Source organism: Hyla sarda, chromosome 10, assembly GCF_029499605.1.
Source record: "Hyla sarda isolate aHylSar1 chromosome 10, aHylSar1.hap1, whole genome shotgun sequence".
Taxonomy (NCBI): domain Eukaryota; kingdom Metazoa; phylum Chordata; class Amphibia; order Anura; family Hylidae; genus Hyla; species Hyla sarda.
The window spans coordinates 139,615,309-139,641,291 of NC_079198.1; the positions used below are offsets into that span (position 1 = coordinate 139,615,309).

At 46.1% G+C, this 25,983-nt stretch overlaps 1 protein-coding gene and 1 long non-coding RNA gene across 2 annotated transcripts in view; one reads left to right on the forward strand and one right to left on the reverse strand.

Moving 5' to 3' along the window:
• The first annotated feature begins 13,352 nt into the window (after positions 1-13,352).
• Positions 13,353-25,160, forward strand: LOC130293760 (uncharacterized). The gene is made up of 3 exons (XR_008848286.1): positions 13,353-13,432; positions 23,752-23,785; positions 25,064-25,160. It is a non-coding gene; the product is annotated as an uncharacterized LOC130293760 (long non-coding RNA).
• The window catches only part of TAS1R1 (taste 1 receptor member 1), a 59,398-nt gene continuing 48,663 nt past the window's right edge, over positions 15,249-25,983 (reverse strand). Inside the window, exons 6-7 of the mRNA XM_056542822.1 lie at positions 20,747-20,808; positions 15,249-15,386 (exon numbers count right to left, since the gene is read on the reverse strand). Of these exons, the coding sequence (XP_056398797.1) occupies positions 20,759-20,808 (50 nt within the window). The 3' untranslated portion in view covers positions 15,249-15,386; positions 20,747-20,758. The remainder of the gene's footprint in view (positions 15,387-20,746; positions 20,809-25,983) is intronic.

The following is a 25,983-nucleotide window of genomic DNA, read 5'->3' on the forward strand; positions in this document are numbered from 1 at the left end:
TGAAAGGACCCGATGCAGAGGAGGAGGAGGAGAGGACACGATGCAGAGGAGGAGGAGGAGAGAACACGATGCAGAGGAGGAGGAGGAGAGGACACAATGCAGAGGAGTAGGAGAGGACATGATGCACAGGAGTAGGAGGGGACATGATGCAGAGGAGTAGGAGAGGACACGATGCAGAGGAGTAGGAGAGGACATGATGCACAGGAGCAGAAGAGGACAAGATGCAGAGGAGTAGGAGAGGACACGATGCACAGGAGTAGGAGAGGACACGATGCAGAGGAGTAGGAGAGGACACGATGCAGAGGAGTAGGAGAGGACATGATGCACAGGAGTAGGAGAGGACATGATGCAGAGGAGTAGGAGAGGACAAGATGCAGAGGAGTAGGAGAGGACACGATGCAGAGGAGGAGGAGAGGACATGATGCAGAGGAGTAGGAGAGGACACGATGCACAGGAGTAGGAGATGACACGATGCAGAGGAGTAGGAGAGGTCACGATGCAGAGGAGTAGGAGAGGATATGATGCACAGGAGTAGGAGAGGACATGATGCACAGGAGTAGGAGAGGACATGATGCAGAGGAGTAGGAAAGGACCTGATGCAGAGGAGGAGGAGGAGAGGACACGATGCAGAGGAGGAGGAGGAGAGGACACGATGCACAGGAGTAGGAGAGGACACGATGCAGAGGAGTAGGAGAGGACACGATGCAGAGGAGTAGGAGAGGACATGATGCACAGGAGTAGGAGAGGACATGATGCAGAGGAGTAGGAAAGGACCCGATGCAGAGGAGGAGGAGGAGAGGACACGATGCAGAGGAGGAGGAGGAGAGAACACGATGCAGAGGAGGAGGAGGAGAGGACACAATGCAGAGGAGTAGGAGAGGACATGATGCACAGGGGGACATGATGCAGAGGAGTAGGAGAGGACACGATGCAGAGGAGTAGGAGAGGACATGATGCACAGGAGCAGAAGAGGACAAGATGCAGAGGAGTAGGAGAGGACACGATGCACAGGAGTAGGAGAGGACACGATGCAGAGGAGTAGGAGAGGACACGATGCAGAGGAGTAGGAGAGGACATGATGCACAGAAGTAGGAGAGGACATGATGCAGAGGAGTAGGGAGGACAAGATGCAGAGGAGTAGGAGAGGACACGATGCAGAGGAGGAGGAGAGGACATGATGCAGAGGAGTAGGAGAGGACACGATGCACAGGAGTAGGAGATGACACGATGCAGAGGAGTAGGAGAGGTCACGATGCAGAGGAGTAGGAGAGGATATGATGCACAGGAGTAGGAGAGGACATGATGCACAGGAGTAGGAGAGGACATGATGCAGAGGAGTAGGAAAGGACCTGATGCAGAGGAGGAGGAGGAGGAGAAGACACGATGCAGAGGAGGAGGAGGAGAGGACACGATGCAGAGGAGTAGGAGAGGACATGATGCACAGGAGTAGGAGGGGACATGATGCAGAGGAGTAGGAGAGGACACGATGCAGAGGAGTAGGAGGGGACACGATGCACAGGAGTAGGAGGGGACATGATGCACAGGAGTAGGAGGGGACACGATGCAGAGGAGTAGGAGGGGACACGATGCAGAGGAGTAGGAGAGGATATGATGCACAGGAGTAGGAGGGGACATGATGCACAGGAGTAGGAGGGGGACACGATGCAGAGGAGTAGGAGGGGACATGATGCACAGGAGTAGGAGGGGACATGATGCACAGGAGTAGGAGGGGACACGATGCAGAGGAGTAGGAGAGGACACGATGCACAAGAATAGGAGAGGACACGATGCAAAGGAGTAGGAGGGGACACGATGCACAGGAGTAGGAGGGGACATGATGCACAGGAGTAGGAGGGGGACATGATGCACAGGAGTAGGAGGGGACACGATGCAGAGGAGTAGGAGAGGACACGATGCACAAGAATAGGAGAGGACACGATGCAGAGGAGTAGGAGAGGACACGATGCACAGGAGTAGGAGAGGACAGGATGCACAGGAGTAGGAGAGGACATGATGCAGAGGAGTAGGAGAGGACACGAAGCACAGGAGTAGGAGAGGACCCAATGCAGAGGAGTAGAAGAGGACATGATGCAGAGGAGTAGAAGAGGACACGATGCACAGGAGTAGGAGAGGACACGATGCAGAGGAGGAGGAGAGCTCATGATGCAGAGGAGTAGAAGAGGACACGATGCAGAGGAGGAGGAGAGGACACGATGCAGAGGAGTAGGAGAGGACATGATGCACAGGAGTAGGAGAGGACATGATGCAGAGGAGTAGGAAAGGACCCGATGCAGAGGAGGAGGAGGAGAGGACACGATGCAGAGGAGGAGGAGGAGAGGACACGATGCAGAGGAGTAGGAGGGGACACGATGCAGAGGAGTAGGAGAGGACATGATGCACAGGAGTAGGAGGGGACATGATGTAGAGGAGTAGGAGAGGACACGATGCAGAGGAGTAGGAGAGGACACGATGCACAGGAGCAGAAGAGGACAAGATGCAGAGGAGTAGGAGAGGACACGATGCACAGGAGTAGGAGAGGACACGATGCACAGGAGTAGGAGGGGACATGATGCACAGGATTAGGAGGGGACACGATGCACAGGAGTAGGAGGGGACACGATGCACAGGAGTAGGAGAGGACACGATGCACAAGAATAGGAGAGGACACGATGCAGAGGAGTAGGAGAGGACATGATGCACAGGAGTAGGAGAGGACATGATGCACAGGAGTAGGAGAGGACATGATGCACAGGAGTAGGCGGGGACATGATGCAGAGGAGTAGGAGAGGACACGATGGAGAGGAGTAGGAGAGGACATGATGCACAGGAGTAGGAGAGGACATGATGCACAGGAGTAGGAGAGGACACTATGCACAGGAGTAGGAGAGGACACGATGCACAGGAGTAGGAGAGGACACGATGCACAGGAGTAGGAGAGGACACAATACACAGGACTAGGAGAGGACATGATGCACAGGAGTAGGAGAGGACACGATGCAGAGGAGTAGGAGAGGACAGGATGCACAGGACTAGGAAAGGACATGATGCACAGGAGTAGGAGAGGACAAGATGCAGAGGAGTAGGAGAGGACACGATGCACAGGAGTAGGAGAGGACACGATGCAGAGGAGTAGGAGAGGACATGATGCACAGGAGTAGGAGAGGACATGATGCAGAGGACTAGGAGAGGACATGATGCACAGGAGTAGGAGAGGACACGATGCACAGGAGTAGGAGAGGACATAATGCACAGGTGTAGGAGAGGACATGATGCACAGGACTAGGAGAGGACATGATGCACAGGAGTAGGAGAGGACATGATGCAGAGGAGTAGGAGAGGACATGATGCAGAGGAGTAGGAGAGGACATGATGCAGAGGAGTAGGAGAGGACATGATGCAGAGGAGTAGGAGAGGACATGATGCAGAGGAGGAGGAGAGAACACGATGCACAGGAGTAGGAGAGGACATGATGCACAGGAGTAGGAGAGGACACGATGCACAGGAGTAGGAGAGAACACGATGCACAGGAGTAGGAGAGGACATGATGCAGAGGAGTAGGAGAGGACATGATGCACAGGAGTAGGAGAGGACACGATGCACAGGAGTAGGAGAGGACACGGTGCAGAGGAGTAGGAGAGGACACGATGCACAGGAGTAGGAGAGGACACGATGCACAGGAGTAGGAGAGGACACGATGCAGAGGAGTAGGAGAGGACACGATGCAGAGGAGTAGGAGAGGACACGATGCACAGGAGTAGGAGAGGACACGATGCACAGGAGTAGGAGAGGACACGATGCAGAGGAGTAGGAGAGGACATGATGCACAGGAGTAGGAGAGGACACGATGCAGAGGAGTAGGAGAGGACACGATGCAGAGGAGTAGGAGAGGACACGATGCAGAGGAATAGGAGATGACACGATCCAGAGGAGTAGGAGAAGACACGATGCAGAGGAGTAGGAGAGGACATGATGCAGAGGAGTAGGAGAGGATATGATGCAGAGGAGTAGGAGAGGACACGATGCAGAGGAGTAGGAGAGGACACGATGCAGAGGAGTAGGAGAGGACATGATGCAGAGGAGTAGGAGAGGATATGATGCAGAGGAGTAGGAGAGGACATGATGCAGAGGAGTAGGAGAGGACATGATGCAGAGGAGTAGGAGAGGACATGATGCAGAGGAGTAGGAGAGGATATGATGCAGAGGAGTAGGAGAGGACACGATGCAGAGGAGTAGGAGAGGACACGATGCAGAGGAGTAGGAGAGGACATGATGCAGAGGAGTAGGAGAGGATATGATGCAGAGGAGTAGGAGAGGACATGATGCAGAGGAGTAGGAGAGGACATGATGCAGAGGAGTAGGAGAGGACATGATGCAGAGGAGTAGGAGAGGACATGATGCAGAGGAGTAGGAGAGGACATGATGCAGAGGAGTAGGAGAGGACATGATGCAGAGGAGTAGGAGAGGACACGATGCACAGGAGTAGGAGAGGACATGATGCAGAGGAGTAGGAGAGGACATGATGCACAGGAGTAGGATAGGACACGATGCAGAGGAGTAGGAGAGGATACGATGCAGAGGAGTAGGAGAGGACATGATGCAGAGGAGTAGGAGAGGACACGATGCAGAGGAGGAGTAGGGGAGGACACGATGCAGAGGAGTAGGAGAGGACATGATGCAGAGGAGGAGGAGAGGACACGATGCAGAGGAGTAGGAGAGGACATGATGCACAGGAATAGGAGAGGACATGATGCACAGGAGTAGGAGAGGACATGATGCACAGGAGTAGGAGAGGACATGATGCACAGGAGTAGGAGAGGACATGATGCACATTCCATGCAAACAACCTATGGGGGTCCCCATCATCACCTTCTCCTTTAAGTGGCTTCTTCTGACCCACACAATCTTGTGCACCAACATCAAAACCTTTGCCAAATTAGTCCCCCCCCCCCCATACCCCTAAAGAGGATAAAACATAAAGGAAAACATTTGGTGCTCAGACCCCAGTGAACACCCTAAATGGGCTCAATATCCTCTTAGCCAAATGGAGCCTCAGAAATAACATATTTATATGTAAATGAAGAGATGTCATAGATTTAAGCCAAGGTCATTGAGATCTGTCATGAATGAGGGGCAGGGGTCCGGCCCTCGCTGATAATCCTATTAGGCCATTGTGTTCCCGCTGCCCCCTGTATACGGGTTTATTGCTCTCAGTGTCAGGCGGTTCATGTGCAGCTCAGATATACATGACACTGAGGAAAAATAATATAAAACACTACAACCCCCAGCATGACGTAATACAATCCTATTATACTCACTACATAGAACACTACAACCCCCAACATGACCATAATACAATTCTATTATACTCTATACATAGAACACTACAACCCCCAGCATGACGTAATACAATCCTATTATACTCTATACATAGAACACTACAACCCCCAGCATGACGTAATATAATCCTATTATACTCTATACATAGAACACTACAACCCCCAGCATGGCATAATACAATTCTATTATATACTCTATACATAGACCACTACAACCCCCAACATGACATAATACAATTCTATTATACTCTATACATAGAACACTACAACCCCCAACATGACATAATACAATCCTATTATACTCTATACATAGAACACTACAACCCCCAACATGACATAATACAATCCTATTATATACTCTATACATAGACCACTACAACCCCCAACATGACATAATACAATTCTATTATATACTTTATACATAGAACACTACAACCCCCAACATGACATAATATAATCCCTGCTTAGAGTTGTAGTTTTGCAAATTCATGCACAATATAGCGGTGTCTTCTGAACTGCGGTCCTCCAGATGTAGCAAATCTACAACTACCAACATGCCCAGACAGCCAACAGCGGTGCGGGCATGCTGGAAGTTGTAGTTTTGCAAAATCATGGACAAACTATGGACCATTAGATGTTGCAAGACTACAACTCCCAGCAGTTGACTGTCTGGGAATGGTGGGAGTTGTAGTTTTGCAACAGCTGGAAGTCAACAGTTTGGAGGCTTCTGCTCTATTTTCCATGATTTAGCAAAACTACAACTCCCAGTCAGCCGTTCACTGCCCAGGCATGCTGGGAGTTGTAGTTTTGCTACATCTGGAAGTCCACAGTTTGTCCCTGATTTTAACTGTCTGGGCACGGTGGGAGTTGTAGTTTTGCAACAGCTGGAGGTCAACAGTTTTCAGACTTCTGCTCTGCCCGTTGGCTGTCCGGGCATGCTGGGAGTTATAGTTTTTCTACATTGGGAGGGCCACAGTTTGTCCATGATTTTGGTTGTCCGAGCATGCTATGAGTTGTAGTTTTGCTACATCTGGAAGTCTGGGAGTTGTAGTTTTGCTACATCTGGAAGTCTGGGAGTTGTAGTTTTGCTACATCTGGAGGTCCACATTTTTTCTATGATTTTTGCTGTCGGAGCATGCTGGGAGTTGTAGTTTTGCTACATTTGGAAGTCCACACTTTGTCCTTGATTTTGGCTCTCCGGGTATGCTGGGAGTTGTAGTTTTGCAACAGCTGGAAACTTTTGGAGAGTCTGGGGACTTTCTATTTTTCATTATTTTGCAAAACTACAACTCCCAGCATGCCCGGACAGCCGCTGGCTGTCAGGGCATGCTGGGAGTTGTAGTTTTGCAACATCTGGAGGTCCACAGTTTGTCACTGATCGTGGCTGTCCGGGCATGCTGGGAGTTGTAGTTTTGCAACATCTGGAGCTCCTCAGTTTGTCACTGATCTTTGCTGTCCGGGCATGCTGGGAGTTGTAGTTTTGCAACATATGGAAAATTTTGGAGAGTGTGGAGACTTTCTATTTTTCATTATTTTGCAAAACTACCACTCCCAGCATTCCCGGACAGCCGCTGGCTGTCCGGGCATGCTGGGAGTTGTAGTTTTGCAACATCTGGAGGTCCACAGTTTGTCCCTGATCTTGACTGTCCGGGCATGCTGTGAGTTGTAATTTTGCAACATCTGGAGGTCCACACTTTGTCCTAGATTTTGGCTCTCCGAGTATGCTGGGAGTTGTAGTTTTGCAACAGCTGGAAACTTTTGGAGAGTCTGGAGACTTCTCTATTTTTTATTATTTTGCAAAACTACAACTCCCAGCATGCCCGTACAGCCGCTGGCTGTCCGGGCTTGCTGGGAGTTATAGTTTTGCAACATCTGGAGGTCCACAGTTTGTCACTGATCTTGGCTGTCCGGGCATGCTGGGAGTTGTAGTTTTGTAACATCTGGAGGTCCACACTTTGTCCTTGATTTTGGCTCTCCGGGTGTGCTGGGAGTTGTAGTTTTGCAATAGCTGGAAACTTTTGGAGAGTCTGGAGACTTTCTATTTTTCATTATTTTGCAAAACTACAACTCCCAGCATGCCCGTACAGCCGCTGGCTGTCCGGGCTTGCTGGGAGTTATAGTTTTGCAACATCTGGAGGTCCACAGTTTGTCACTGATCTTGGCTGTCCGGGCATGCTGGGAGTTGTAGTTTTGTAACATCTGGAGGTCCACACTTTGTCCTTGATTTTGGCTCTCCGGGTGTGCTGGGAGTTGTAGTTTTGCAATAGCTGGAAACTTTTGGAGAGTCTGGAGACTTTCTATTTTTCATTATTTTGCAAAACTACAACTCCCAGCATGTTCGGACAGCCGCTGGCTGTCAGGGCATGCTGGGAGTTGTCGTTTTGCAACATCTGGAGGTCCTCAGTTTGTCACTGATCTTTGCTGTCCGGGCATGCTGAGAGTTGTAGTTTTGCAACATCTGGAGATCCAGAGTTTGTCCCTGATCTTGGCTGTCCGGGCATGCTGGGAGTTGTAGTTTTGTAACATCTGGAGGTCCACACTTTGTCCTTGATTTTGGCTCTCCGGGTGTGCTGGGAGTTGTAGTTTTGCAACAGCTGGAAAATTTTGGAGAGTCTGGAGACTTTCTATTTTTCATTATTTTGCAAAACTACAACTCCCAGCATGCCCGGACAGCCGCTGGCTGTCCGGGCATGCTGGGAGTTGTAGTTTTGCAACATCTGGAGGTCCACAGTTTGTCCCTCATCTTGGCTGTCCGGGCATGCTGTGAGTTGTAGTTTTGCAACAGCTGGAAACTTTTGTAGAATTTGGAGACTTCTCTATTTTTCATTATTTTGCACAACTCTCAGCATGCTGGAGGTCCACAGTTTGTCACTGATCTTTGCTGTCCGGGCATGCTGGGAGTTATAGTTTTGCAACATCTGGAGGTCCACACTTTGTCCTTGATTTTGGCTCTCCGGGCATGCTGGGAGTTGTAGTTTTGCAATAGCTGGAAACTTTTGGAGAGTCTGGGGACTTTCTATTTTTCATTATTTTGCAAAACTACAACTCCCAGCATGCCCGGACAGCCGCTGGCTGTCCGGGCATGCTGGGAGTTGTGGTTTTGCAACATCTGGAGATGCACAATTTGTCCCTGATCTTGGCTGTCCAGGCATGCTGGGAGTTGTAGTTTTGCAACATCTGGAGGTCCGCAGTTTGGAGCCTATCCTGGTGCTTTTCCCTCCAATGTGAAGTGACCCTGACGGTCGCGCACGTGTTTGGCGGCCACACGAGTCTTTCCCAGAATGTGATGTATCATTATCCGCTCCGGCCCATTGTGCCCCCCTGGTCCACCTGCTGCTGCACAGAGGGTTGTCACCCCGGGGCGGCTCCTCAGCTCATTTAGTTTGTAGTAATTGAAGCCCTGGGTATTGTCCTGGGGCCGCGGCTGCCATTGGCTCCAGACTGTGGGAACCTTCACCGCGCTCAGGACTCACAGATTCAGCTGCTGATCTGGCGGTATAAATAAGGGACCGTGTCACATCTGTCACAGTGGAATTGTCACTCATCACAGATATCACAGGCGCAGGACAAAAAACATGGCGCTAACGTGAAGTCCTGCGCCAAAGGTCAAACCTCCATAATTGCCCTACGGGTACTATCAGGCTTATTTCATACTTTTTTTTTCTATAGCTTTGGCGCAATTTTTTCCCCAACCATAATAGTTACTATATGTATATATATACTTTTTTTTTAAACAAATTGCGCTCGCTTCTCTCTTTTGTAACTTTAGCACTTAGAGTGCGCAAATAAATTGGTTGTTATTTATCACCTTATAATTGCGCTTAAGTACTACTATGCTTGGAGGGCATTTGTTAGAGGTTTTTTTTTCATCATTTTTTTGTTTTGTTTACCAACTAATTAATGAATTTTTTTTGCGCTTTTTTTTTCTTTTGCAGTTCACGTTTTTACTTTTATTTTATTTTTTACAATTGGAGGGGGCGTGGCTTAGTGTGTGAAAATAGATTCGTTGCATGTGTCACCTGCATAAAAATAGTGTAGTCCTACATTTGTCATTGTATTTGCATAACTTTTAGTGCAAATACAATGTTTTGAGTGCTTTTGCGGCTAGGACAGTGTGTGTGCACCTAATTTATGTTTATTTCTGCAGATCGCGTCAGCTTGTGTTAAAGGGGGCGTGGCTTAGCGCACCTAAATAGATTTGTTGCAGTTTACATCTGCATTAAAAGAAAAATTATGGTACAAAAAAAAATGTCGTTCCCCCCGCCCCCTTGGTTGTGCATATATATATATATATATATATATATATATATATATATACAGTGATCCCTCAACTTACAATGGCCTCAACATACAATAGTTTCAACATACAATAGTCTTTTCTGGACCATTGTAACTTGAAATCAGACATTCACTGGTAAAACCCCTGTATTACTGAAGTGTATGCACTGACTGGTGTCTGGTAGCGCCCCCTACAGTACAGGGAGGTATTAAATGTTCTGTACTCTTTACCTGTATTACTGAAGCGTATGCACTGACTGGTGTCTGGTAGCACCCCCTACAGTACAGGGAGGTATTACATGTTCTGTACTCTTTACCTGTATTACTGAGGTGTATGCACTGACTGGTGTCTGGTAGCACCCCCTACAGTACAGGGAGGTATTACATGTTCTGTACTCTTTACCTGTATTACTGAAGCGTATGCACTGACTGGTGTCTGGTAGCACCCCCTACAGTACAGGGAGGTATTACATGTTCTGTACTCTTTACCTGTATTACTGAAGTGTATGCACTGACTGGTGTCTGGTAGCGCCCCCTACAGTACAGGGAGGTATTACATGTTCTGTACTCTTTACCTGTATTACTGAAGCGTATGCACTGACTGGTGTCTGGTAGCGCCCCCTACAGTACAGGGAGGTATTACATGTTCTGTACTCTTTACCTGTATTACTGAAGTGTATGCACTGACTGGTATTTGGTAGCTCCCCCTACAGTACAGGGAGGTATTACATGTTCTGTACTCTTTACCTGTATTACTGAAGTGTATGCACTGACTGGTGTCTGGTAGCGCCCCCTACAGTACAGGGAGGTATTACATGTTCTGTACTCTTTACCTGTATTACTGAAGTGTATGCACTGACTGGTGTCTGGTAGCACCCCCTACAGTACAGGGAGGTATTACATGTTCTGTACTCTTTACCTGTATTACTGAAGTGTATGCACTGACTGGTGTTTGGTAGCGCCCCCTATAGTACAGGGTGTTATTACCTGTTCTGTACTCTTTACCTGTATTACTGAAGTGTATGCACTGACTGGTGTTTGGTAGCGCCCCCTATAGTACAGGGTGTTATTACATGTTCTGTACTCTTTACCTGTACCAGGGTTACCTGCTTCTTGTGATACCAGGTGAGGGCGGCTCATGTTACTTTTTTAGGACATGGCCTGCACTATACAGGACCCTGAAGAAGCTCCTTTCCTCTACATAGACCAGTGTTTCCCAAGCAGGGTGCCCCCAGCTGTTGCAAAACTACAACTCCCAGCATGCCCGGACAGCCTTTGGCTTGTGAAACAATGACATAGACAATGATTACAACTCCCACCAGATCTTACTTTTATATATAAGGATTTGCCTTATCTCTTAGTTATCTACTTATTTTTCTTTAATCCTCACTTTTTCCTATTTTGGATGACATTTTGGGGCTTTAGAACCAATTACCAGGCTTCCATAGAGTTCTGGTCTCAACATACAATGGTTTCAACATACAATGGTCGTCCTGAAACCGATTAATATTGTAACTTGAGGGACCACTGTATATATATATACTTTTCTTTCTTCTCACTGGAAAACTTGTGCAAATGAAAAGGAAACATTTTCACGCAAATGGCTTAGATCACATAGATCATAGAGTTAGATCACATAGGGCGCATGGAAATTAAAGTTCTTTTTATTTAAAGGGGTACTCCGCTGGAAAACTTTTTTTTTTCGTAATCAACTGGTGCCAGAAAGTTAAACAGATTTGTAAATTACTTCTATTAAAAAATCATAATCCTTCCTGCTGAATAATACAGAGGAAATTCTTTTCTTTTTGGAACACAGAGCTCTCTGCTGACATCAAGACCACAGTGCTCTCTGCTGACATCTCTGTTCATTTTAAGAACTGTCCAGAGTAGAAGAAAACCCCCATAGCAAACATGCTGCTTTGGACAGTTCCTAAAATGGACAGAGGTGTCAGCAGAGAGCACTGTGGTCATGATGTCAGCAGAGAGCTCTGTGTTACAAAAAAGAAAAGAATTTCCTCTGTAGTATTCAGCATCTAATAAGTACTGGACGGATTAAGATTTTTTAATAGAAGTAATTTACAAATCTGTTTAACTTTCTGGCACCAGTTTTCCATCGGAGTACCCCTTTAAACATATGAAACATTAAAATAATAACTAATTGAAAAATGTAACAAGAAAACAAATACAAGTATCTGAAAATAACTTAATAATACAAAGTAACACCTTAGAACGACACAAGAATATTCAGTGGAAACTCTTTGAGAAGACCACCCCCTTCTCCAGACCAGATTTGCTGTGACTGATTTTCAGTTCCACCATTTATTATGCATTCTTTCAGAAGACCACTCGCCCTTTTTTTTCCTTTTTTTCCCCCTCCTACAATATATAATAATAATAATAAATATTGTTTTATTTATAATAATAATAGATATTGTTATAATAAAAATTAAAAATAAATATATATATATGTGCAAATTAGCTGACCACACCACCTTCACAGGTAGTGTGTCCTGCAAAACCGCTCAGGCTCCAATTAAGAAGTCTCAGAACTGATTGGGATTTATGCCAAGCCAGAACTCTCCCCAGAAGGAGAGAGGACCCATCTGCAGACAGCTGTTTCGGGGTGCTTGCCCCCTTGTCAGTACAGAGCAGGGTTATCTGGCTTGGCTGAGGTGAGAGGCCTGTGACTAGTTAAACGGGGTCAGTATTTTCCTCAGGGAGAGGACACCACTTTTCGCCCTTTTGGCTAAGTAACGCCGGTATGGGGCTGGTGGGGATGGGTGCTGCATGGAGGATGCAGGTGTACCAGGGCTTTCCGGGGCTGGTTCTGAGGAATCAGCCCGACGGCTGCCCCGATGTGACCTGTTCCCTCCGGGTCTCGCCATGAGGCTGAGAGGGTCTAGAGCCGAGGTACTTTTGTGCCTCGGGGAGTGGTGACCCGAGGTGCCGAAACTCACTGGGAGGATAGACTCACTGAGTTGAAGCACGGGCACCATAATCTCTTCACCTTGTGGCACTCACCTCTTGATTCCCGGCCTTCTTCCTAGGATCAGAGACATTTTTATAGATCCGGCCGGATGTCCGGGCAGTATATCTGCACACATTCACTTATTTATTTCTTTTTTTGTCTCACTGTGTCACTTTTTGCGTGTTGTGTGTTCACAGGATTTGTCAGGATGCGGTAGCCCTTCTGGGTGTCCCTCCTGGCGGTCTAGGGGAGGTGTGTGTGGCCTTTAGGTTCCGCACCTCCCTGCAAACACCCTGGGTACTCCTGCATGGGCAGGGTACCTACCGTTATCGGCTCTGCGGGCAGATACCTGGGCTAACGCCAAGGGGGATGCTGGGAGCATTTGTGGTCCCCTAGTAGCTTCGGCGAAAAGGGACATCGAACCTGGAACCTCACAGGTACCTTTTGGTCCGGAGGCGAAGGGTAAGGTTTGTTGGGGCCTCTGTCCTATCGGAGAAGGGCTTGCGATAGAAGGCATCCTCTGTGCACGTTTTTTTAGTGTAACACGTTTGCACTTTTTCTTGGGTGATTCGAGAGCACGTTCTGCAGATGGGTCCTCTCTCCTTCTGGGGAGAGTTCTGGCTTGGCATAAATCCCAATCAGTTCTGAGACTTCTTAACTGGAGCCTGAGCTGTTTTGCAGGACACACTACCTGTGAAGGTGGTGTGGTGAGCTAATTTGCATATTTATTTACCCAGGAGCCCGCGGAGTGGTATATGGCCTACTTAAATCTCCAGCCTACACCAGAAGTGGTGTCCTGTCCTGGAGATGGTGGTGAACTTTTTGAAACAGCGACACCTGCTGGTTAATGGTAAGTAGTGCACCCTGCGCTATTATAATGTCAGTTTATACTGTTTATACAGAATAAGGCCGGAGTGTAGCTATATAGCAGTGGTCTCCAAACTGTGGACCTCCAGATGTTGCAAAACTACAACTCTCAGCATGCCCGGACAGCCGTTGGCTGTCCGGGCATGCTAGGAGTTGTAGATTTGCAACAGCTGGAGGGCATGCTGGGAGCTGTAATTCTGGAACATTGCCATGGCTCCCATCTACCATGTAACATTTATAATACTGGAGACTTTTTATATGGTGGAGGAGCCTTTAGGGCCCCCTCAGGCAATAGGGCCTGTGGGCAACTAATGGACAGAGGTGGCAGCAGAGAGCACTGTGGTCAGACTGGAAAGAACTACAAAACTTCCTGTGGAGCATACAGCAGCTGATAAGTACTGGAAGGATTAAGATTTTTAAATAAAAGTAATGTACATTTTTTAATCTGTAAAATGAATTTTGTTTTTTGTTTTTTTGCGTACCCCTTTAAACCCACATTGGGTTTTTCTTGCTTTTTTTTCCTCTTACCATATAAATCTTATGGGGAATAAAAACGACGCCAAATTCCCTGAAAAATACTTCATAGTCTGAGATTTATTCAAACTTATCTTTGAGACAAAAAAAATGAACACCAAAGAAGATTAAAAAAAAAGTCAAAGAAGATAAAAAAAAAAAAAAAAATGTCAAGTGGGTTTGATGGTTTATATTTCCTTATTGACATTCAGCTGATATCTGGCTGCTGCATTTTGTGCCCCCCAAAAAATACCATAGGGTGAATTTGGTGTTTTTGCAAAAAAATAAAAAAATAAAAAAAATTGTGGAAACATAGCTGCAAGGTGGTTTATTGGAACCTTTTAAAGGGGTACTCCGATGGAAAACTTTTTTTTTTTTTTTTTTTTAAATCAACTGGTGCCAGAAAGTTAAACAGATTTGTAAATTACTTCTATTAAAAAATCTTAATCCTTCCAGTACTTATCAGCTGCTGAATACTACAGAGGAAATTATTTTCTTTTTGGAACACAGAGCTCTCTGTTGACATCTTGAGCACAGTGCTCTCTGCTGACATCTCTGTCCATTTTAGGAAGAAAATCCCCATAGCAAACATATGCTGCTCTGGACAGTTCCTAAAATGGACACAGATGTCAGCAGAGAGCTCTGTGTTCCAAAAAGAAAATAATTTCCTCTGTAGTATTCAGCAGCTAATAAGTACTGGAAGGATTAAGATTTTTTTAATAGAAGTAATTTACAAATCTGTTTAACTTTCTGGCACCAGTTGATTAGATTTTTTTCCCCTTGGAGTACACCTTTAATGCTCAGATAGTGTTTCATAAAAACAGAGTGCCTCCAGCTGTTGCAAAACGACAACTCCCAGCATCCCAGGCTGTCCGGGCATACTGGGAGTTTTGCAACAGCTGGGGGCACCCTGTTTGGGAAACATTGGCTCGCATAAAGAAACAAAATTACTTGTGATACTACAACGAACAAGCTAGATTTCATTAGTTTACATAATATTACAGTATTTTTTTATTCCACAGTATCAATATGTTTTTTTCTACTACATTTTTTACTAAATGAATTAAATGACAAATATTTGGCTTTGCTCAGATCAGTGTTTTCCAATTAGAGGGCCTCCAGCTGTTGCAATACTACAAGGCTGTCCGGGCATGCTGGGAGTTGTAGATTTGCAACAGCTGGAGGTACCCAACTTGGAAAACACTGTCTCACATAAAGAAACAAAATTACTTGCGATAATAATTAAACAAAACAAACAAACTTTATTTAATTAGTTTACATAATATCACAGTATACATTAAAAAATGTTTTATTTGAAAATAATCTAAACGCTCTTTGATTCACTGTCCGAACATGCTAAGAGTTGTAGTGTTGCAACAGCTGGAGGCACGCTGATTGGAAAACACTAGAAAACACTGAAAATACTAGGATAAAGAAACACAAGTTGTAGTAATAATAATAAGCGTACGTTCCCACACGGCGTATTTTGCTGCGTATTTGCTGCGTATTTGGTGCTGCGTATTTTCCTACCCATTGACTTCAACAGAGAAAATAAAATACGCAGCAGCAAATACGCCGTGTGGGAATGTACCCTTATAATACAACATAAAAACAAACTATAATAAGTTAGTTAACATAATATTACAGTTTTGTTTATGTTACATTGTATAATTTTTTTATTATTACAGTGACCCCCCCGACCTACGATGGCCCCGACATACCATATATATATACAGTGACCCCCCCGACCTACGATGGCCCCGACATACCATATATATACAGTGACCCCCCGACCTACGATGGCCCCGACATACCATATATATACAGTGACCCCCCGACCTACGATGGCCCCGACATACCATATATATATAAAGTGACCCCCCCGACCTACGATGGCCCCGACATACCATATATATACAGTGACCCCCCGACCTACGATGGCCCCGACATACCATATATATACAGTGACCCCCCGACCTACGATGTCCCTGACATACCATATATATAAAGTGACCCCCCGACCTACGATGGCCCCGACATACCATATATATACAGTGACCCCCCCGACCTACGATGGCCCCGACATACCATATATATACAGTGACCCCCCCGACCTACGATGGCCCCGACATACCATATATATACAGTGACCCCCCCCGACCTACGATGGCCCCGACATACCATATATATACAGTGACCCCCCCGACCTACGATGGCCCCGACATACCATATATATACAGTGACCCCCCCGACCTACGATGGCCCCGACATACCATATATATACAGTGACCCCCCGACCTATGATGGCCCCGACATACCATATATATACAGTGACCCCCCGACCTACGATGGCCCCGACATACCATATATATACAGTGACCCCCCGACCTACGATGGCCCCGACATACCATATATATACAGTGACCCCCTGACCTACGATGGCCCCGACATACCATATATATATACAGTGACCCCCCGACCTACGATGGCCCCGACATACCATATACATACAGTGACCCCCCGACCTACGATGACCCCGACATACCATATATATACAGTGACCCCCCGACCTACGATGACCCCGACATACCATATATATACAGTGACCCCCCCGACCTACGATGGCCCCGACATACCATATATATACAGTGACCCCCCGACCTACGATGGCCCCGACATACCATATACATACAGTGACCCCCCCGACCTACGATGGCCCCGACATACCATATATATACAGTGACCCCCCGACCTACGATGGCCCCGACATATCATATATATACAGTGACCCCCGACCTACGATGGCCCCGACATACCATATATATACAGTGACCCCCCGACCTACGATGGCCCCGACATACCATATATATACAGTGACCCCCGACCTACGATGGCCCCGACATACCATATATATACAGTGACCCCCCGACCTACGATGGCCCCGACATACCATATATATACAGTGACCCCCCGACCTACGATGGCCCTGACATACCATATATATACAGTGACCCCCAGACCTACGATGGCCCCGACATACCATATATATACAGTGACCCCCGACCTACGATGGCCCCGACATACCATATATATACAGTGACCCCCGACCTACGATGGCCCCGACATACCATATATATACAGTGACCCCCCGACCTACGATGGCCCCGACATACCATATATATACAGTGACCCCCCGACCTACGATGGCCCCAACATACCATATATATATACAGTGACCCCCCGACCTACGATGGCCCCAACATACCATATATATATACAGTGACCCCCCGACCTACGATGGCCCCGACATACCATATATATATATACAGTGACCCCCCGACATACGATGTCCCCGACATACCATATATATACAGTGACCCCCGACCTACGATGGCCTCGACATACCATATATATACAGTGACCCCCCGACCTACGATGGCCCTGACATACCATATATATACAGTGACCCCCCGACCTACGATGGCCCCGACATACCATATATATACAGTGACCCCCCGACCTATGATGGCCCCGACATACCATATATATACAGTGACCCCCCGACCTACGATGGCCCCGACATACCATATATATACAGTGACCCCCCCCGACCTATGATGGCCCCGACATACCATATATATACAGTGACCCCCCGACCTACAATGGCCCCTACATACCATATATATACAGTGACCCCCCGACCTACGATGGCCCCGACATACCATATATATACAGTGACCCCCCCGACCTACGATGGCCCTGACATACCATATATATACAGTGACCCCCGACCTACGATGGCCCCGACATACCATATATATACAGTGACCCCCCCAACCTGCGATGGCCCCGACATACCATATATATACAGTGACCCCCCCGACCTACCATGGCCCCGACATACCATATATATACAGTGACCCCCGACCTACGATGGCCCCGACATACCATATATATGCAGTGACCCCCCCGACTTACGATGGCCCCGACATACCATATATATACAGTGACCCCCCCGACCTACGATGGCCCCGACATACCATATACATACAGTGACCCCCCGACCTACGATGGCCCCGACATACCATATATATACAGTGACCCCCGACCTACGATGGCCCCGATATACCATATATATACAGTGACCCCCCCGACCTACGATGGCCCCAACATACCATATATATATATACAGTGACCCCCCGACCTACGATGGCCCCGACATACCATATATATATATATACAGTGACCCCCCGACATACGATGGCCCCGACATACCATATATATACAGTGACCCCCGACCTACGATGGCCCCGACATACCATATATATACAGTGACCCCCCCGACCTACGATGGCCCTGACATACCATATATATACAGTGACCCCCCGACCTACGATGGCCCCGACATACCATATATATACAGTGACCCCCCCGATCTACGATGGCCCCGACAAACCATATATATACAGTGACCCTCCCGACCTACGATGGCCCCGACATACCATATATATACAGTGACCCCCCGACCTACGATGGCCCCGACATACCATATATATACAGTGACCCCCCGACCTACGATGGCCCCGACATACCATATATATACAGTGACCCCCCCGACCTATGATGGCCCCGACATACCATATATATACAGTGACCCCCCGACCTACGATGGCCCCGACATACCATATATATACAGTGACCCCCCCGACCTACAATGGCCCCTACATACCATATATATACAGTGACCCCCCGACCTACAATGGCCCCGACATACCATATATATACAGTGACCCCCCGACCTACGATGCCCCGACATACCATATATATACAGTGACCCCCGACCTACGATGGCCCTGACATACCATATATATACAGTGACCCCCGACCTACGATGGCCGCGACATACCATATATATACAGTGACCCCCGACCTGCGTTGGCCCCGACATACCATATATATACAGTGACCCCCCCGACCTACCATGGCCCCGACATACCATATATATACAGTGACCCCCCGACCTACGATGGCCCCGACATACCATATATATACAGTGACCCCCCGACCTACGATGGCCCCGACATACCATATATATGCAGTGACCCCCCCGACTTACGATGGCCCCGACATACCATATATATACAGTGACCCCCCGACCTACGATGGCCCCGACATACCATATATATACAGTGACCTCCCCCCCCCCGACCTACGATGGCCCTGACATACCATATATATACAGTGACCCCCCCGACCTACGATGGCCCTGACATACCATATATATACAGTGACCCCCCCCGACCTACGATGGCCCCGACATACCATATATATACAGTGACCCCCCCGACCTACGATGGCCCTGACATACCATATATATACAGTGACCCCCCCGACCTGCGATGGCCCCGACATACCATATATATACAGTGACCCCCCGACCTACGATGGCCCCGACATACCATATATATACAGTGACCCCCCGACCTACTATGGCCCCGACATACCATATATATACAGTGACCCCCCGACCTACGATGGCCCCGACAAACCATATATATACAGTGACCCCCCGACCTACGATGGCCCCGACATACCATATATATACAGTGACCCCCCCGACCTACGATGGCCCCGACATACCATATATATACAGTGACCCCCGACCTACGATGGCCCCGACATACCATATATTTACAGTGACCCCCCGACCTACGATGGCCCCGACATACGATCATTTCAGCATACGATCACTCTCAGAGTCCATCGCGTGGTGAAGGCAGCATCAACATCCGATGCTTTTGTATGTCGGGGATAGAGATGAGCGAACTTACAGTAAATTTGATTCGTCACAAACTTCTCGGCTCGGCAGTTGATGACTTTTCCTGCATAAATTAGTTCAGCTTTTAAGGTGCTCCCGTGAGCTGGAAAAGGTGGATACAGTCCTAGAAGACTCTTTCCTAGGACTGTATCCACCTTTTCCAGCCCACCGGAGCACCGGAAAGCTGAACTAATTTACGCAGGAAAAGTCATCAACTGCCGAGCCGAGAAGTTCGTGACGAATCGAATTTACTGTAAGTTCGCTCATCTCTAGTCGGGGACATTGCATAAATGGCTATCTGGCAGCGCAGACTGCTTCAGCTGCCACCGGATAGCCATTTACGGTGCCCCGTGTGCTCCGGTGACGATCACTTACCTGTCCTCGGGGCTCCGGCGCGTCCTCTTCGGGATCCCCTGAATCGTCGGCACTCTCCATCGTCGTCATCACGTCGCTGCGCACAACATCCCGTCATCCAATAGGAGCGGCGTGCGTAGCGACGTGATGGCGGCGACGGAGAGCGAGGATGCCGGGGAAGCAGAGGCCTTGCCGGAGCGTCGGGGACACCTCGGGGACGCAGCGACAGCGATGGAAGGCGACATCCAGGGCAGCGGTGACGAGCGGTGACGGTCCGGAGCGGCGGGGACAGGTGAGTACAACTTCCTATACCAGTGGTCTTCAACCTGCGGACCTCCAGATGTTGCAAAACTACAACACCCAGCATGCCCGGACAGCCAACGGCTGTCCGGGCATGCTGGGTGTTGTAGTTTTGCAACATCTGGAGTTCCGCAGGTTGTAGACCACTGTCCTATACTTTACATTGCACGGATCCCTCAACATACGATGGTCCATTTGGAACGGATTACCATCATATGTTGAGGCACCACTGTATTTGAAAATACTCTAAACTCTTTTCGGTTCACTCCAATCATGAATCCAACCTCTTCTCCTCCCCCGCAGAACACTTACGTCAGCGTTTCATTAACCGCTCATGAACTCTACATTCTGCGCCCCTTTCATCAATTCTGAAGCTACAAAAAAAAACAAAAAACAACACTGTGTAAGTAATAATAATAATAATAATAATAATAATAAAATGTGGTCATTTCCCGCCAAGGAATCTTTTGTATGGTGACTTTGTAGCCTAATCTCCATAAGTAGAATACCGTCTTTTACCCCCCCCCCCCCTATTGCCATGATCTCATCGAGAAATAAGTATTTGCTTGAAGAAAAAAAAAATGCTAAAAATTCCCCACCTCCCCCCAAAAAAACAAAAACAAAGCAAAAACCCCTAAAGAGGCTTAGTGAATTTTTGTGGGAGTTCTAATTGACAACGGACATAGGCTGAATGGGTTTAGACGTCCTGGTCTTTTGATCTCTTATTTTTCCCCGCCTTGAAGTGCGTCCCTATTTATCGTTGTTGCTGGAATGTCTCTGATTCCAAACATTAGGCCGTGTACGTTTCTCTTGCGCCATTTCGGGCCCATTCAGCACCCCCTCTGTTTTCGTGCACCCACCCTCCACCTGTTCGACTGTCATTATTCCAGGGTCTTCACAGTCAATTTTGCGCAGCAGTAAGTGAAGCTTCCTTTGTGGCCACCGGTGAACAATCTCTAGCCGAGTGTGGGAATGGGCCGAGGGCTGACCAACCGGGGGGGGGGGGGGGCCTCCCCGCCTTAATGACGTCAGGGGCAACAAGTGATCTCAGCCTCATTGTTAGAGAGATCTGATGACTTAAAGGGGTACTCCGGTGAAAACCTTTTTTCTTTTAAATCAACTGGTGGCAGAAAGTTAAACATATTTGTAAATAACTTCTATTAAAAAATCTTAATCCTTCCTGTACTTATTAGCTGCTGAATACTACAGAGGAAATTCTTTTCTTTTTGGAATGCTCTCTGATGACATCACGAGCACAGTGCTCTCTGCTGACGTTATTATAATAATAATAACGCTTTATTTATTGTTGTCCTTAGTGGGATTTGAACCCAAGTCCCCAGCACTGCAAGGCAGCAGTGCTAACCACTGAGCCACCATGCTGCCCTTAGCATCCATCTGCTGTGCATGGTTGTTAAAATGGACAGAGATGTCGGCAGAGAGCACTGTGCTCGTGATGTCATTAGTGTTCCCAAAAAGAAAGGAATTTCCTCTGTAGCATTCAGCAGCTAATAAGTACTGGAAGGCTTAAGATTTTTTAATAGAAGTAATTTACAAATATGTTTAACTTTCTGCCACCAGTTGATTTAAAAGAAAAAAGGTTTCACCGGAGTACCCCTTTAATTTCCCAGTACTGAGGGTGAAGATGAGGAGAGGCCTTGTCAGCGGCGTCAGGGGTGGGGGTGGGGGGTGTATGATGGGTGCGGAGGAAGGGAAGGGGTTAATGGGACACACAGGAAGAGATCATTAAATTCATTGAGAAGGAAGACACATTTCCTTGTAACACGGATAATAATACAGAATGGCGGGAAAATGAGACGACCAGAGTGCGGGGCTATTGATGAATAGATATGACGGTATGGTTGGGATTGTATACGTGACTATAAGTTATGGTGTGTATATATATACCGTATATATCATAGTGTATAGATACAGGATATGTAAGTAATACAATATGAATGTAAGTTTTGTTGTTTGTGTCTAAACAGTTCATAGAAGTGATAACATAAAAAAAAAATGACATTTTAGTTACCATTTTTAATTTTAAAGGGGTTATCCAGGAAAAACTTTTTTATATATATATAACAACTGGCTTCAGAAAGTTAAAGAGATTTGTAAATTACTTCTATTAAAAAATCTTAATCCTTTCAGTACTTATGAGCTTCTGAAGTTAAGGTTGTTCTTTTCTGTCTAAATCCTCTCTGATGACACGTGTCTCGGGAAACGCCCAGTTTAGAAGAGGTTTGCTATGGGGATTTGCTTCTAAACTGGGCGGTTCCTGAGACACGTGTCATCAGAGAGCACTTAGACAGAAAAGAACAACCTTAACTTCAGAAGCTCATAAGTACTGAAAGGATTAAAAACATTTAATAGAAGTAATTTACAAATCTGTTTAACTTTCTGGTGCCAGTTGATATATATATATAAAAAGTTTTTTCCTGGATAACCCCTTTAACTTCTTTCACAACATTATCTTTTACTTTTAATTTAAATGTAAGTTTTATTCAATTTATTTCCACTTGTTTTATGGAGTTTTATTTATTTAATCTAATATATTAAATAAAATGATATTTAGATCAATCAAAAGCTTAAAGGGGTACTCCGGTAAAAAAAAAAAAAATATATTATTTTCAAATCAACTGGTGCCAGAACGTTGCACAGATTTGTAAATTACTTCTATATTTAAAAGCGTCAAAATTTGAAGATTATCTATCATTCTCATATCTATCTATCTATCTCATATCTATCTATCTATCTCATATCTATCTCATATCTATCTATCTATCTATCTATCTCATATCTATCTATCTATCTCATATCTATCTATCTATCTCATATCTATCGATCTCATATCTATCTATCTATCTCAGATCTATCTATCTCCTATCTATCTATCTCTCTCATTCATATCTATCTATCTATCTATCTCATATCTATCTATCTATCTATCTATCTATCTCTCATATCTATCTATCTATCTCATATCAATCTATCTCATATCTATCTATCTCATATCTATCTATCTATCTCATATCTATCTATCTATCTATCTCATATCTATCTCCTATCTATCTATCTATCTCATATCTATCTCATATCTATCTATCTCATATCTATCTATCTCATATCTATCTATCTATCTCATATCTATCTATCTATCTCATATCTATCTATCTATCTATCTCATATCTATCTCATATCTATCTCATATCTATCTATTTCATATCTATCTATCTCATATCTATCTATCTCATATCTATCTATCTATCTATCTCTTATCTATCTGTCTAATATCTATCTATATATCTCATATTGTCTAGGTCCTTAAATAGCAGGAGACAGAGAGGAACCAAGGTAAAAGAGTTTGAAAACTCTTGCAAAAAGTTTGCTAGGAATATTTATTTTAAAAATGTAGACATTCTTGTGTATGCCTTGTGCTCACCTGTTTTAGCTGATGTGGCAGGCATGGGAATTTCAGCCATATTGGATGCAAATCCACTACTGAAATGCACATGAAATGCATTGTGTGAACACAGCCTCAGGGGAGGTGTACAACTACTATATATCCTGATCCCAAAGAGATAGCAGCAGCAGTATACAGATAGAGCATGGAGGGGAGGTGTATAACAACTATATATCCTGATCCCATAGAGATAGCAGCAGCAGTATACAGATAGAGCTGGAGGGGAGGTGTATAACTACTATATAATCTCATCCTATAGAGATAGCAGCAGTATACAGATAGAGCTGGAGGGGAGGTGTATAACTACTATATAATCTGATCCCATAGAGATAGCATCAGTATACAGATAGAGCTGGAGGGGAGGTGTATAACTACTATATATCCTGATCCCATAGAGATAGCAGCAGTATACAGATAGAGCTGAAGGGAAGGTGTATAACTACTATATATCCTGATCCCATAGAGATAGCAGCAGCAGCAGTATACAGATAGAGCATGGAGGGGAGGTGTATAACAACTATATATCCTGATCCCATAGAGATAGCAGCAGCAGTATACATATAGAGCTGGAGGGGAGGTGTATAACTACTATATAATCTGATCTCATAGAGATAGCATTAGTATATGGATAGAGCTGGAGGGGAGGTGTATAACTACTACATACCCTGATCCCATGCGGATAGCAGCAGTATACAGATAGAGCTAAAGGGGATGTGTATAACTACTATATATCCTGATCTCATAGAGATAGCATCAGTATACAGATAGAGCTGGAGGGGAGGTGTATAACTACTATATAATCTGATCCCATAGAGATAGCATCAGTATACAGATAGAGCTGGAGGGGAGGTGTATAACTACTATATATCCTGATCCCATAGAGATAGCAGCAGCAATATACAGATAGAGCTGGAGGGGAGGTATATAACTACTGTATACCCTGATCCCATAGAGATAGCAGCAGCAGTATACAGATAGAGCTGGAGGGGAGGTATATAACTACTATATATCCTGATCCCATAGAGATAGCGCAGCAGTATACAGATAGAGCTGGAGGGGAGGTATATAACTACTATATATCCTGATCCCATAGAGATAGCGCAGCAGTATACAGATAGAGCTGGAGGGTGTTTCTAAATGTTTTCACCAATTCCATCATATTTTTTCAGGAATTAAATTGGTTCATATGCTGGACCACCAGGAATACAGACACGGTTACTTCTGGGGAGCCAACAAAGTAGTATAAGCCACCACCAGCCACCACCAGTCACCTCCAAAGCATCAACATCTTCTCATGGCCAACACCAAGTCCTTGTGGAGACCCTGGTAGAAGACCCCGATGACTTGTCAGAACTCCATCATGTCAATAAGAGGAGGAAACGGGACTACAAGTGTCCTCTGTACAGTGCTGTCCCATTGGGAGGAATATGTATCCGCTTCATAATGAAGAATGAACAACCCACTCAGTGATCTTCAACCTTTGACCCCCCCCCCCCAAATGTTGGAGATCACTAGTGATGTCACGAACATAAAATTTTCGGTTCGCGAACCGCCAATGTGAACTTCCACAAAAGTTCGCAAACCAGTGAACCGGGTGAACCGCCATTGACTTCAATGGGCAGGCGAATTTTAAAACCCACAGGGACTCTTTCTGGCCACAATGGTGATTTAAAAGTTGTTTCAAGGGGACTAACACCTGGACTGTGGTGTGCCGGAGCGGGATCCATGGCAAAACTCCCATGGAAAATTACAGAGTTGATGAAGAGTCTGGTTTTAATCCATAAAGGGCATAAATCACCTAACATTTATTTAACAGCCCAAAATTTTTTATTTTTTTATTTGCACAACTGTCACACCTAATGTGATTTGCACTAGTGTGACAATGAGCAAAAAAGCTTGCCAGCGGAGTTCCCCTTTTAATTAGTGGTCCCCAACCAGGGTGCCTCCAGCTGTTGCAAAACACACAGACTGATATCTTTCAGCCCTTTGAATACTGTAGTAGTTAGTTGCTTGAAGGAACTTAAGTTTTATACTGGAGTACCCCTTTTAACCAGCGGTTCCCTCCCAACCAGGGTGCCTCCAGCTGTTG